This window comes from Centropristis striata, chromosome 19, assembly GCF_030273125.1.
Source record: "Centropristis striata isolate RG_2023a ecotype Rhode Island chromosome 19, C.striata_1.0, whole genome shotgun sequence".
Classification (NCBI taxonomy): Eukaryota; Metazoa; Chordata; class Actinopteri; order Perciformes; family Serranidae; genus Centropristis; species Centropristis striata.
In genome coordinates this window covers 5,773,188-5,788,580 of record NC_081535.1, presented here as the reverse complement: position 1 = coordinate 5,788,580, position 15,393 = coordinate 5,773,188, and the positions used below count along the sequence as shown (strand labels likewise).

The 15,393-nt window shown below is 37.0% G+C and overlaps 1 protein-coding gene across 1 annotated transcript in view; it reads right to left on the bottom strand.

Annotated features, from left to right (window-relative positions):
• The window catches only part of musk (muscle, skeletal, receptor tyrosine kinase), a 55,946-nt gene extending 42,690 nt beyond the window's left edge, over nucleotides 1-13,256 (bottom strand). The window contains exons 1-2 of the mRNA XM_059358616.1: nucleotides 13,175-13,256; nucleotides 103-229 (exon numbers count right to left, since the gene is read on the bottom strand). Of these exons, the coding sequence (XP_059214599.1) occupies nucleotides 103-229; nucleotides 13,175-13,256 (209 nt within the window). The remainder of the gene's footprint in view (nucleotides 1-102; nucleotides 230-13,174) is intronic.
• Nucleotides 13,257-15,393: the final 2,137 nt, after the last annotated feature.

Below are 15,393 nucleotides of genomic sequence, written 5' to 3'. Positions count from 1 at the left end.
CAGGTCCATTTACGATTATTTGATGCATAAGGCAAATATTTCACAATAAATTCAGTCACTACATGCTGAATGCAGTTAAAGGAGTTTTAGGTGTAACCTTACATTATTGGGTGGTTATTCTTGGTCCAAGTGATCTCAGCAGCTGGACGGGACTCCACCTCACAGATGAAGGTGGCGTTGTGATCCAGTAGTACATCCACTGTCTCCAATAGGGTGATGATACGGGGTGCTGGGCAGGGGAACATAGAAAGTTAAACATCAGGAGTTTAGTTACAGAACAAGAAATCCATATACACCATGGGTCTCAAACTCGCGGCCCTCATGATGATATTTTGTGGCCCCCATCTTGATATGAAAGTTTAATGTGAGTTTTATATGAATGGCACTTTACCGTGTTGTGTGTGGAAGGTCCCTTTAATTACTTTTTTTTGTAATTTTGTGTCTTTTTTTAAGAATTCAGTGTCTTTTTTTATTAATTGTGTGTCTTTTTTTAACATTTTGTTTCTTTCGTGGGTAATTTAGTGTTTTTCTGTCATTTTGTGTCTTTTTTTGTAATTTTGTGTCCTTTTGGGTCATTTTGTATCTTTTTAAGTAATTTAGTAGGGGTGTGACGAGATCTCGCGAGATTAAACTCAACGATATTTCTCGTCGCTTTAAAAATCAGTCTCGCGAGATTTGTGAGTTATCCAAACTTCTATTTGTTACCTGTGGGAAGAGTAAAATGAAAAGAAGAGGAGGAGCAGAAGGAGAAGGAGAGCAAGCAGCAAGCGGCCAGAATGACGTCGCAGGGGCTCGTTAAGAAGAGTATGAACCTATTTTATACAGTCTATGGTAAGAACGAATCTAAGCGGCACAGTCCTGCTAACAGTTAGCTCTGTAGCAGTACAGTGTGTATGTGCTGCTGCTGCAGGAGGTGTTCACTTAGCGATCTCTGTTTACAACAAGCAGCGGACACTCTGTACACAGTTAGTGATGCCGGTTAATTCAAGATTGCTATGTTTATGATAATTAGCCATGCTGCTTTGTTTTGATCAGCTGCTGATGTTGTGCAGTTAGCGATGACGGCCACAGTTGCGTCTTGCGTCTGTTTAATTTGTCGTGCATGTGATCACGGTCGAAACTGTTGCTAAGCAATTAGCATACTTCACCTCTGGAGTCTCATTAATCCCTCTGGGGGATTTTATTTTTTTATTTTTATTTATCTTATTTTAACTTTTATGAATTTTAGTTTTAGTTTCAAGTTGTGGAAGAAGAAGTTTATTAAAAGCTCATGCTTACATCATGCATGTAAAGAGTTATAATAAGACATTTCAAAATGCATGTGCAATTCGGTTAAATAAAAGTCTGTTGGTCCAGTCATATATTTTGTCATTGTAGTTTTCTTAAAATCTCGTCTCGTTCTCGTGAACCCAATATCGTGTCTTGTCTCGTCTCTTGAGCTGAGAGTATCGTAACACCCCTATAATTTAGTTTTTTTCTGTCATTTTGTGTCTTTTTTTGTCATTGTGTGTCTTTTTTTTAAATAATTTTGATACTGCCTCCAGCGGCCCCCAGGTAATTTGAGTTTGAGACCCCTAATATACAGTATTTAGAATCAGGACATGTGGAATAGAATGTAACAAGTCTATTATTTTGTCGATCCTGGACAAAGACGCTGGCCTTTTTGATTGTTCTGTAAACTACAGTTCGTCATACTTTGGATGAATGTCCCATTCAGCTGAATCACAGCTGCTTCTTTTCAGCCATATTATTGGACATTCTTGGCATTCCTATTTGAGATTGAGTCATCTGCTTCAGTCACTCTGTGTCCAGCTATGACTGTCGACTAATGGGACCAGATCTGAGGTTTTGAGGTTTGTTACAGCGCTGACCTAAGTAGAACAAGAGAGGGTTGACATGCGGTTAAAGAGAAGTCATCGAAAGCATTTGGGAATTTCCAACTTTGTATAACGTGAGGAGAAAAAGGAGAAGGAAGAAGCGGATTACGGGAAAACAGGGTGACAGAGGAGGAAAAAGACTTATTGTTGAACTCTGAACATTTTATTTTTGTATTCCAGTAGAAGTTGAAGCAAGGACAACATTTTAATTTAAGGTTCAAGGATAGGCTCCATCTCAAGTGCACGCACTGTTCTCCACTATCTCATCTCCACAGATGGTCTTTGTTAAAAGTAAAGTGGGTAAATGACCAGTTCTGTGTACACTGAGAATAAGTTATTGGAGCCACGTGTTCTGTTCTCTGATATAAACCAGGTGAATCCAGAGTAAAGATCAATATTTATTTCATCCATAAAGTCAATCACGAAAAGGGAGTTGTAGGAAAAAGGGTTATTTTCAGAAGAGTAAGACAAGAGGAAAACAACTACGTATTAGTGAAATGTGGTCTTATATTTCTGTATTTATTACTTTGGGTGAATATGTTGAGGGGGAGAAAAGGAGAGAGGGTGTAAAAACAAAGAAAAAGACATGTTCAAAGAGTAAAAGGGATGGAGGAAGATAGTAGCCGCGCAGGAGTAAAGCAGCAAATGTTTAATGTGGATTCAGATCAGAGACATCAGGGTTGCTTTAAACTTTGTGTGAACTAAGCAGAGGAAGAGGGAAAATAGAGCAGAAGAGAGAAGAAAAGAAGAAAGGAATGGAGAATAAAGGAAAGGATTGGGGTTTAGAGGACACTGTGCTTGTTTTGTCTCTTGTGGAACAAAGATTTCACAATAACATAGCTGGCAAGCCCACATCCCCACCCCCACAGAGCCAGGTTGGTTGATGGGGGGTGATGGAAAGAAAGCTACTGTAAATCAAACTGAGCCACTGACACGAGGTTAAACCTCCATTTTAAACACTTATTTTTAGTCATGGCCAATGGCTCTTTGGGCGACACCATTGGTCTGTTCATCACCTTGGTTACCACTTTACTGAAATGTCTCCACAATGGATGGATTGGTATAAAATTTTGCAAAGACCTTTTTGTTACCCAATGATTGAATCCCAATGGCTTTGGTGATCTCCTGACTTTGGTGCCACCAGTTGACAGTTTTGCCTTTAGTGAACTATCTTGAGAAGTACAGGATGGATTGCAATGGCATTTGCTAGAAATGCATGGTTCCCAGAGGATAAAGCCCCTGAATTGATTTTATCTAGTGGCACCATGAGGTTCGGACGTTTTTTGTGTGTGAAATGTCTCAAAAACTTTGGATTGTTATGGACTTTTGCACATTCATGGGTTAATCCAGACAAAATTGGTGATCCCAGGACTTTAAAAGCCAAACATGTCAATCTGCTGGCGGCACTAGTGGTATATCATGAAAACTACTTGATGGATTGCTATAAAACTTGCTAAAGATAGGCTACATGGTTCTCAGGGTATACATTTTAACTTTGGTGATCCCTTGACTTTTCCTCTAGTGCAAGCGCAACTAAACTGTTACATGAATTTCAATTTTTTAATTTTATTTATTAATTAATTTATTTTGTTTTATGAACAAGTACCTGCAAAGCTATGATATAATTACATTAACCTCTGCTGTTCTTAGTGTTGAGTCCCAATAAGCTAATAAGCAAGCTAACATGCTAAAACTAAGATTCAGTTAGGTTGTTTTTTGACTGGGTTTTCTGTAAAACACATGCTTTCCCTCCTCACCATGTAACTCTTGCTATTGCCAGTATTATGTCTGAACAGATGGACAACATCTGAAGGGCGAAGGTTCCACTGTGGTTCATGTTTAGCCACATGACTCATTATTTAGAGCAAACAGGAGCCTCGCCGGATCTGACCTTGTGAGAGGTTCATGTTGTGAAATGCTGTTTGGACACCAGAAGTGATAGATTGCTGGTAAGGCTGGTGTAGGTCTTGGAATATATCAAAGAAGTAGACATATCCATTATGACATTACGCCTTAGTTTATGGGCAAACCTAGAACCTCATTTCTCAAACTTCTTTACAATCAGACGGTTTTTGCCAACCGTTCAACCACATATGTTGTGTGTTCATATCCACGAATACAACCAACAGAAATTCTTCCTAAATTAAAGCCCCAACAGGTGGCCTCATGCCTTAACATAATTTGCTTAAGTGTAGGGGGAAAGTACATGAAGTTAAGTTAAAAAAAAGTTAAATGGATGCAGTCATGTAGGTTATGAAAATAAAGTTTACTTTTGGTTTCACACAGGAAATGAAAACCAGTCTCCTGGTTAAAAGCCCTCCCAGCCATCCGTGGACATTGTCGTTCTTTACACTATATATTTTCACTTTTGCTCCTCTGTTATGCCACTTCTGCTTTGGAATCCTTTGTCATTTTAAGCTGCTGTACAAATGACCCAAGGAGTCGTTTCACGGGGGGAGGAGAATCTCAAGAATGCAGTTTCAAGGCATTAAGGCTGTTTCCACTATGGGGAATGAGGCGGGTCTCACTCGCCGAAACGCCCCTAATTTGAATACAAGAGCTGGCTTTTGTCGGGACTTTTTTCGTCCCTGTCGAAGAGCGGGGCCGTTTTTCTCCCCTGAAAAAAGCCTGGTTACTGGTTGGAGGCGACGTAGTACTCGACACCACAACAACACGCGTCATTTGTAAAAGCCAGCGAAGCAGTGTTGCCAACTTAGCGACTTTGTTGATATAATTTGCAACTTTTCAGCTCTTCTTAACAAGCTGAGGGGCGGCGGCTAGTTAAGAGGAGTAAGAACGAATCCAAGCGGCACAGTCCTCCTGCAGCAGTCTCTCCCAGCTGCAGTCACAGTGCCGGCTAACAGTTAGCTCTGTAGCAGTACAGTGTGTATGTGCTAACAGGCTAACAGTTAGCTCTGTAGCAGTACAGTGTGTATGTGCTGCTGCTGCAGGAGGTGTTCACTTGGTGATCTCTGTTTGTTTACGCTTTATGCTTTTTACGCTTTTGTTTATGCTGGTTAATTCACTATCACTATGTTTATGATCAGTGGAGAAGCTGTGCATAATTAGCCATGCTGGTTTGTTTATGATCAGCTGCTGACATTGTGCACAGTTAGCGACGGCGGCCACAGTTGCGTCTCCCGTGTTTAATCCGTCGAAAACCATACGTGTATGCCTCGTAAATCCCTCTGGGGGCCTTTTTGTAATGGAAATACGCAGAGTGAGCGTACATTTGAGAGGGTGCGACCTGATACTTCCCCCTAAAGGAAAAAAGGCTACTGAAACAATGCATTGAATCCCAACTGGCTTGGTTGCTACACAGTAAAAGTCTAAAAATAAATGTCCTTGTAAAATTCTCAGGTATTATAGCCATCAAGTCAACCATCTGAGATTTGTTTCATGGTATCATTTTGCACCTTATTACCTATTAGCTCTGCCAGTCTTGCTTGTGCAAGTGTCTTGTACAACATGTGCCATGCATGTCTTCATTGTTGACGTCTTTCTCTGCAATGGCCACTCCAGCAGCATCTTCTCTGTTTTTTATTTCCTCCAGTATTCATTAGGGCTATGTCAACCTTTCCTTTCTCGTTATACAGGCCTTTTGTACGGCCTGTAACTTATAACATTCTTTGGTTCCTTTGGTGTTTTCTTTGATTTGTAGTTTATCCTCTAGGTTTTTTCCATACTTTCATCAAATTGTAAACAGCATTCTTTCTGATTCTATCATGCAGACCAGATAGTCGACATGTTTTTTTACTTGATTCTCTCGTGGTAAAACAAGAACAAACAAAATAGTATTGTTTTCGTGGCATGTCAGGGCTCAGATGTCTGCAGGGGAGCCGTCCATTGTTAGTAGTGGTTGAGATGACACAGGCTCCCTCTTTAACCCAACATGCTAAATGCATATCTGGTCTCAATTCATCCTGCTTGGGCACATTTTACCATAATGCATAATAACACGGTTGCCCATAAAGTTGGAATAATTCTGTTTTCAGACACAATCCTCTGTTTATTGTGATTTAATTTCCATTGTGATATGTTTGGAAGAGATTGATTAATACAGTTTTGTGAAGATATACACTTTATCTGTCAATAATAAATCACATTGTCAACTTCAAACTTCCAACTTCATGAGCAACTGTGTGTGTGTCATTTTGGCTTATGCTGTATGGAGTCTTGGGCTATTTTGTCCATTTTTGAATCCTTTTCTGTCTTTTGGTGTCTTTGTAAGTCTTTTTGTGTGTTTTTTGGTAATTTTGTGTCTGTTGTTGTGTCTTTTTTAGTTATTCTGTGTCTTTTTGTGTCTTTTTTGGTCATTTTGTGTCTTTTAGTCCTTTAGTCCAACATAAAATGTGATTTTGAAAATGTGAAAAAGAAATTGGATTTTCTATTTTTTGTCATTTTGTGTCTTCTGTGGGTTATTATATGGGTCATTCTGTCTTCTCATTTTGTGTCTTTTTTGGTAATTTTATGTCTTTTTTAGTCTTTTTGTGTCTTTTTGGGTCATTTTGTGTCTTTTTGTGTCTCTTTTTGGTCATTTTGTGTCTTTTTTGTCATTTTGTGTCACTTTTTAGTCCTTTAGTCCAACATAAAATGTGATTTTGTATCTTTTTTTACTTTCAAAACACTATCATGCTCAATAAAGAATTTTAAATGTTGCAAATGTGAACAAAGGTTGCAAATATAACATATGAGAGGGTTCCATCCAGTTCTATCATTTTATACTAAATCTATTTGAGCTTGTCTCCAGTTTTACTTGGTATATCATCATCAAACTGAAACTGGCCTCATGGAGTTTACAGCCAGAACTTTAGAGGTAAATTTACAGTAGGGCTCCACGCTGCTTTGTTTTCTAGTCTGGATGTGATGAAGAAGTCTGGATTTGGAAGATTTAAAGCTAAAACTTGAAAGCTCTCACATTCATAAAACCACTGTGACTTGAGGAGGTCTTAAAAAAAATCTAATTCGTTTAGGGGTCACATTAATAATGATCAACATCCACTTTGTTTGTGAGCTCACACTTGTTTTAAATTGAAATCAAACGCAGCTAATGAAAGACAGACGAACACATGAAAGTGAATCCTTCATCTTGGCTTTGCCCAACTGACCCACGCCTTGAAGCCACAACAAAGAGCCAATAATAATAGCAATATAATGATAATCCGGTTTTACAGCACTCGTCAATCTAGAGTTGGTAAATATTTATTTGCAGCCACAGCTTGTAAAACTGTCCCCAATTATGTCATGGATGATTACACTTGTTTGGTTGCTTCATTAAGTTCTGTCAAACAGATATTTCAAAGTATTTTTTACTAAATGTAAAGTGTCAGCTGAGACTTTTATGCATTGTTTTGGGGAGTGCTCTTAGATTAGTTCTGCTCATGCATAGGAAAAGTTAAGTACAATTCTTTAATGTAATATGTCATATATATTTCCTGTTTGTATTGGGAGGAAAAGCGAAGCAGAAGTCTTTGACCCTAGAAGATCTCAGGCCCTGTTTCGATGGAGATGATCTAAAAATCTAACAGTAGTGGATGGAAGAAGATTTTTACTTTTGCAGTTTTTCTCGAAATACGGTTCAGATTTAGGATACATTTGGGTTTTTTTTGTTTTTGATTTTTTGACTTGTGGAACTCTAAAGAAAAATTTGAAAAGTTTTTTTTTCCGGGATGAAACTTCTTCTGCTTGGCTTAATAAGTGTAATCAACATATAAAATGAAAATGACCCGGCCCCAGATAAGCGGAAGAGAATGGATGGATGGACGATCTGGACAGAAAATGCAAAAGTGGCGTTGTGTTCTCTCTTTTTATTCCGCGTTTAGACGAGCGTCTTTAGGGGTAAATCTGCATGCATATGGTGGAGCAAAAGTCTGTGAAATTCAATGTAGTATGACGCCAGATGGCTAGGTGGTACGGTGGAGCACTGCCACACAACACCACCAAGAGCTCATGCATGCATAGACACTTCTCTTCTCTCCTACTTCTCTTCCTGGTTCTACCGGGTCGTGTCCAAAGCTGTCTGTTTCGCCTCCGCCGAATTTGGTGCATCAGAAAATTGCCCTAGGTAATGTTCCTTCTCTGTTCTGTCATATTATCTATAATAATTCTGTTTAACTGCTGAAATGACTCCTGGATAGTTATCAGAGCTGCTAGGGCAACTTGAATGTCTGATTGAAATAGTGGAAAAACTGGAAATATTCCGACATGTGTTGTTCACTGCAAAAAGGTGTGTCTAAAAACAAGATAAAAACACTAAATCTGAGGGAAATGATCTTGCTGCATGGACAGATAATTTCACTTGACAAGATTTCATAAATTAAGATTATTAAATCTAGAAATAAGCATGTTGAATTATTAAAATAAGAAATTAACTCTAAAAAACTTTAGATTTACAAGTGTTAGATAATTTATCTTGTTTTATCTTGGTAAGAAACAATGGATTTGCAGGTCACTCTGCTCGGGCCAGTTCATCACTGCTTGCAGCTTTAATTTATCTTGTTTTAAGAGTTAATTTCTTATTTTAAGCGTTCAACATGCTTATTTCTAGATTTAATAATCTTGATTTAAGAAATCTTGTCAAGTGAAACTATCTGTCCATGCAGCAAGATCATTTCCCTCAGATTAAGTGTTTTATCTTGTTTTTAGACACAGCTTTTTTGCAGTGTTGTCGTTTGCCTGGACTGAACAAAGACGTTACGTAAAACGTGTACGTGATGAGAGCCAGCGTGAGTTGATAAGAGACACTTTTGCGTTTTCAACCCTTTAGACGGAAAACGTGGAGCGATTTTAAGATTTTTAACATGCCCTTGTTAAATAAACTTTTTTTCCTAGCAAGAAAATGCATACGGTTTGAATTGGATCCATTGGTAACACATGGTGTAAATAAATGATCAGAGTGCTTCCCATGGACAGATTCAGTGCCGAAATAAAATAAAACCAGCAGTTTTAATCTTGTGTGATGAAAGTGGTAAATCAAGACAAAATCCCATTGGTTCTGACATTGTCATGAGATAATAAAACATCCCCTAAATTTACTTTTTTCCTATTTGCAAAACCAGGAGCTGCTTCTTTTTAACCCTCTGGAGTCCATCTATTTATTGAAAATACACATGTTTTATTTACAGTAATAACTTTATTTATATATGATATGTAGGCAAGCTGAGAAAGTCTGTTTAAAGTGCAATCATAGGAGCTTTCACAGTGTGACATTTATGTTTCTAGACCGTTTTAAAATGTCAATTTTCTTTCTACAATGAAAAATATTACTATTTTTGATTTACGTGCAAATAGACTGGTTTGTAGCTTTATTCTTCAAATTTTTTCTGCTGTTTTTGTGTGTATAAATGGTAAAAAAAAAATAAAAAAAAAAGTACATTTCCACATTACATTTCCATAGATACCTGTATCTTTTCCTGGCAGCTTTATACTTTGTTAATTAAAATGAAATGAAAAATCTGACTGATAGCCAAGTTTGTGTGGAGAAAAGGGAGCCATGCATGTGATGCAAGGACAGACTGAAAATGCAAATTTGAACCAAAATCTCCTGGACTTCAGGGGTTTAAATGATATGATATGAGTGTTTTTGGAAGCACTATTGAGCAGTAAATCATTTTTCTCTCTCCTATGTACAAGTTATTGCTGACAGGATGCCTGAAGTGATTTGGACCCACTAGAAAGATGCCATGCACATTGGTTTCAGCCTTCCAATCACTGACACATTACGCCAAGCGGCGGCCGTCTGCCAAGCCCAGCCCTGCACCATGGCAACCCAACCCAGCTACATTATCTCCCCTGGCAGAATGTGCCAGCATCTCCACCACCTGTTTCTCTGAGCCAGTCTGCAGCATGTACTCTGCATCTGAACTTATAAAACATGTATTGTATGTCAATGGTGTGCTCTGCAGGCCTGTGCATGTGACACTAAAATCATGCCAGAATCTGATATGGTGCCCATCTCACATGTCCTGAGGCCATGGCCGGACTTTCCGCGGTCAAAAGTCTTTAGCAGCTAAGAAGATGTCTGTTTTTTATTATATCTGGACCTGTTTTCTTTTTTAACAATACTTAAAGTAAAATAGATGACAGCCACTGAAGTTTATTTACCCTCCTGTTAGGTTCGTTTCTCAGGAACAGCATAATGTTTAATTATTAACTGTTAGAAACAAAAAAAAATCTCAATGAACATTGTTTATATTTCATCATTAACTCCATTACTAACCATCTCAATCAATATTTAGTGCAGTGGTGTTCTTTACCTGTCACAGATCATGGTTCAAGGAGGATAATTCACTTGTTTTTCATTTAAAAAATGCACGTTAAAACTTTTTTTTATGTAAATTGGAAAGACTTTCATATTAAATACTGTAGTTTTATATGACATTGAGTTTTTGAAAATTTTATTTTATTTTTTCTTTTATGGAGTGATGTTGATAAAGTAACATGATTCACCTCCGTATCGATGTAATTTAAACATGCAAATATGTGAAATGAACCATTCATTTTATATGTTGATTACACTTATTAAGCCAAGCAGAAGAAGTTGCATCCCGGAAAAATACTTTGAACTATATTTTTTTAGATTTTTAAACTTTGAAATGGGTTAATTTTCCACGAGTTCCACGAGTAAAAAAAAAAAAAAAAAATACAAAATGTATCCTAAATCTGAACCGTATTTCTAGAAAAACTGCAAAAGTAAAAATCTTCTTCCATCCACTACTGTTAGATGTTGAGAAGTTGGTTCATTGATAAATGCAGTACGAGACACTTATTCTCTATTTAGAAAACCATTATTCCATTTCAAAAGAAGAGATTGTTACAATGACATAATTAAAAGCGCGCCAGTTAGGCCTCAAATGGTAAAAATCAATGGAGAAGATTTGATGGAAATATGACATTGCTGTCTGTCTCCTCTCCTCTGTCTCTGTTTATCAGACCACAAATGAGTCAAGAATTAGCGAGCTGGCACACCCTGCGGCCCTTCCGCCTCACTCGTGGGCAGCTAACCTTCAGTTAGTGGCTGTAACAACTCAAATTCAATCAGAGATCAGACCCACACTGCAAAAAAGTGGATTTTGGATCACTGCAGAAAATAACACGTTTCTGATGCTTAGGAATTTTCTTCAGCAGGATAATATTCACAAATGAGCAGCACTTTTATCATGTTTGAAGTGTCAATGCAGCTGACAGAAGTAAAAAGCTACGTTATGCTATAGCAAACTTCACCACACTGCAAAAAAGGTGTGTCTAAAAACAAGATTAAAAAAAACACATCTGAGGGAAATGATCTTGCTGCACGGACAGATAATTTCACTTGACAAGATTACTTAAATTAAGATTATTAAATCTAGAAATAAGCATGTTGAACGCTTAAAATAAGAAATTAACTCTTAAAACAATAATAAAAATAATAATACATTTTATTTGTAAACCACTTTTCATACAGAAATCTCAAAGTGCTATAAAACAAGATAAATTAAAGCTGCAAGCAGCGATGAACTGGCCCGAGCAGAGTGACCTGATGATTATTTGGTTCTTACCAAGATAAAAGACACAGAATTACCAAAAAGGACACAAAATTATTTTAAAAAATGACACAAGATTACCAAAAAAAGACACAAAATTACCCAAAAAAAGTAATTAAAGGGACCTTCCACACACAACACGGTAAAGTGCCATTCATATAAAACTCACATTAAACTTTCATATCAAGGTGGGGGCCACAAAATATCGTCACGAGGGCCACAATTGGCCACAATTAGTTTGGGACCCATGCTTTAGACTCATGTTGTGCATCAAAGGGTTAAGTAAGTGATATGAATACTTCTTCCACCACTGTCTAATACACTCAAACACCAGTGGGACAGACATTGGGTGCAATTATTCCACATGCTCTAACAACGACACGGCACATGTCTCATATATGTCATCATGTATTTCCTGAATCTGTTTTGCATCTACACGGTTTTCTGCAATATTTCAAGACTCTTTTTTTTTTAAACGACGGGGCTTCAACTCAGGTTTGAGAAGCACCTCGTGGTATTGTGCCCACTTTACTCCAAAGGTTCTCTTCAGAGGTGAATCGGTTCCCAACCACCTTTCCACCAGCCTTCAGAGAGGATATGGCGGAGTGTAGGAAGGATATAGATTTAGTCACATTTACACTATGGAGGCCTATAAACACCTTCTCCTTTTCCCAGCAGGATGTGGTGTAAAACAGGTGATCTCAGAGCCAAACTGTACGTCTGTAGGGAAACTCCACATGCATTCTCTCTGGAGAAATCCTTTACAGAAGAGAGAATACAGACGCTATGATTGAAAGCATGGGTCTCAAACTCAAGGCCAGCGAGCCAATTGCGGCCCTCGTGATGATATTTTGTGGCCCCCACCTTGATATGGAAGTTTAATGTGAGTTTTATATGAAAGGCACTTTACTGCGTTGTGTGTGGAAGGTCCCTTTAATTACTTTTTTTGGTAAATTTGTGTCTTTTTTAAATAATTTTGTGTCTTTTTTGGTAATTCTGTGTCTTTTTTGGTAATTTTGTGTCTTTTTTAAATAATTTTGTGTCTTTTTTAGTAATTTTGTGTATTGTTTTTGTCATATTGTGTCTTTTTTGGGTCATTTTGTGTCTATTTTGGTAATTCTGTGTCCTTTTTTTGGACATTTCGTTTCTTTTTTAAGTAATTTAGTCTTTTTAAAATAATTTTGTGTCTTTTTAAAATAATTTTGTGTCTTTTTTGGGTAATTCTGTGCATTTTTGGTCATTCTGTGTCTTTTTTTTTGGTTATTTTGTGTCTTTTTTTAAGTAATTTTGTGTTTTTTCAGTCATTTTGTGTCTTTTTTGTAATTTTGTGTCTTCTTTTGGTCATTTTGTATCTTTTTTAAGTCATTTTGTATCTTTTTTAAGTCATTTTGTGTCTTTTTTTCGTCATTTTGATACTGCCTCCAGCGGCCCCCAGGTTATTTGAGTTTGAGATCCCTGATTTAAAGGATGCTCTAATCTCTCTTTTTCCTCACCTATCCACTGTTGACTGTGTTGATCTTTAGCCTACTGAAACACACGTGCACACATTTTGTTTTTTATCCTTGTCCTGTTTCCTTCTTTTCTTTTAGCATATTTTATTTACATTTTAGAGTACAAAACACTGTCTATGAATAATTAAAGCAACACAGAATGCACAGTTTTTATGTGTACAACCACCTGAATGTGCTTGAGACACTTTTGCCAACTTTTTAAAGGTAAAAAAAAAGACATTTTAAAAAGCCCCGTGTAAACATACGGTATGGAAACCTTACGTACCTCTCTGTATTCCATAACTTGAAGTGACCAGAACCAGCAGAAAGAAAACCTCAAAGGCTGAAATGGTTTCCACAACCTTCATCTCGGCTCTAGAATGATCCTTGTTGACAGGTAAACAGAACGAGCCGGTTGTTTAGATTCCCATGTCAGGTAAGGAGACCTTCTTGTTGGTGTGTTTCTTCACTGTGTGTGTCTGCGTGTGCCTTCGCCACTGACAGCCATGAGCTCTGAGCTCAACAAGGACCAGCTCAGTCACTGGGTGAGTGTGTGTGTGTGTGTGTGTGTGTGTGTGTGTGTGTTTGTGATGGACAGTGGCAGCTGCTAGCTGTCCTCATGTACAGTCACTCAGGTTTTGTAGCTTTGCTTAAAGCTCCAGAGGCTCCAGTGCTGGAGAGTTATCCTCATCCACAGAAAGCAACAACAGCCACATGGAACCACAAAACAAGCTGCAGGCAAAGGTTTTTAATCTTTAACCCTCTGGGGTCTATGATCACGTGAAGATTAACAAAAAAACATTCAACATTGACATTCCCAGGCCATGTAAAACCAAAGATATGATAATAAGATAATAATGATAATATGTAATTTTGCACATAGTTTGTTTTTGAAGAGTTGCAGCTAAAAAGGGGGAAAAAGCCTATAAATATACATGTTTTTATAGGACATTTGGTAACGCTTTATATCAAGGTCCTTGTAATAACCATGAATTAACAAGTAATAAGGCCCTTGTAAGTCCTTACAAGATGCTTATTAACATTATTGTGTGTTTATAAGCTTATATAAGTGTTAATAATGGCATTACAAACACCCATTAACCACCCATTATGTCTTTGCCATGCCTTTATTAATCTTATTTTGTTTGCTTATTGATATTAAAATATACTTTATTGCATTTACATTTACATTTAGTCATTTAGCAGATGCTTTTATCCAAAGCGACTTACAGGAAGAGTAAAAGCAAACAATCAAGGTTTACTTTATTATTGCTTTGTTGCTCATCTATTATAAGTTAACTATAAGTTAACTATGCTTTTTGCAACTAAATCTACGATCTAAAGCGAGAACAATGCCTTATTACTTGTTAATGGTTATTAAGGACCTTATTATAAAGCGTTACCGGACATTTTTGTATATAGTTTTATTATATTTAAATGTTTACCTTTTTATATGTTCATATTTGTATCCTATGTTTATATTTTCACATTCCAAAACAGTTCATTGAGCATATTTGTGGTTTTTATTGTAGTAAATAGTATAATTTCCAACTCAGATTTCATGATTTTTGGGCTCATTATGTCGATCATGTAGGTTAAATGGATACCAAATATGGGTATAGTAAACATTTTTTTATGTGGTACATTAAGGGCAAAACAGCCAAAATAGGCTCAAATAAGTCACATTTGTGTCAGTGAAGCTACTTAAGAAATAACAAACGTTGCTGAATATATAATACGACACAAATCCACTTCTATTTTATGTTGAAAAACAGTCGCAGTAGTAAATGTTGTACTTGGTTTGGTTTAGAAAAAGAGATTATAGTTTGGGTTCAAATAAGAACTCCTGTGATGTGGTGAAGACATAGATATGTCTGGAAGTTAACTTAACCCTCTGAAATCTTTATATGGCTATTATGTCCTTTAAAAAAATCTGTTAAAAAATATTTACTATGCCATGTTGGTATCAGTTTTTTCAGTGTTACCTCACCTATATGTCCTGATAATTCATTTTTAACTTTGACTTACTTGATCAAAATGTTGAACCCAAAAGAAACAAAGGAAAACATAAAATCTGATCTTGAAAATTATCTTTCAAAACACAGAATTTTAAATGTTGCAAATATGAACACAGGTTGCAAATATAACATATACCAGGTAAAATTAGGCTAATTTCTAGTTCTATATTTTTATACTAAATATATTTGACATTATCTCCGGTTTTACTTGGCCGAATATAATCCCAAAAAAATCTGGCATGGAGTTTGAAGCCAGAATTTTAGAGGGAAGCTGATGTAAAGACTCAATGTTGCTTCATTTTTATGTCTTCACGTCATGAAGAAGTAATGTGCCGGTGCTTTCATGGACTCCAGAGGGTTAACCGAAAACAACTTTGACTTTTGACAGGCGACACAAACTCACAGTCCAGGGTCAAAGTCCTGTTTTTTTTTTTTTTAACCATCCATCCCCCGAGACCTTCACTCTTTGCGGACTTTCTCACTCTTT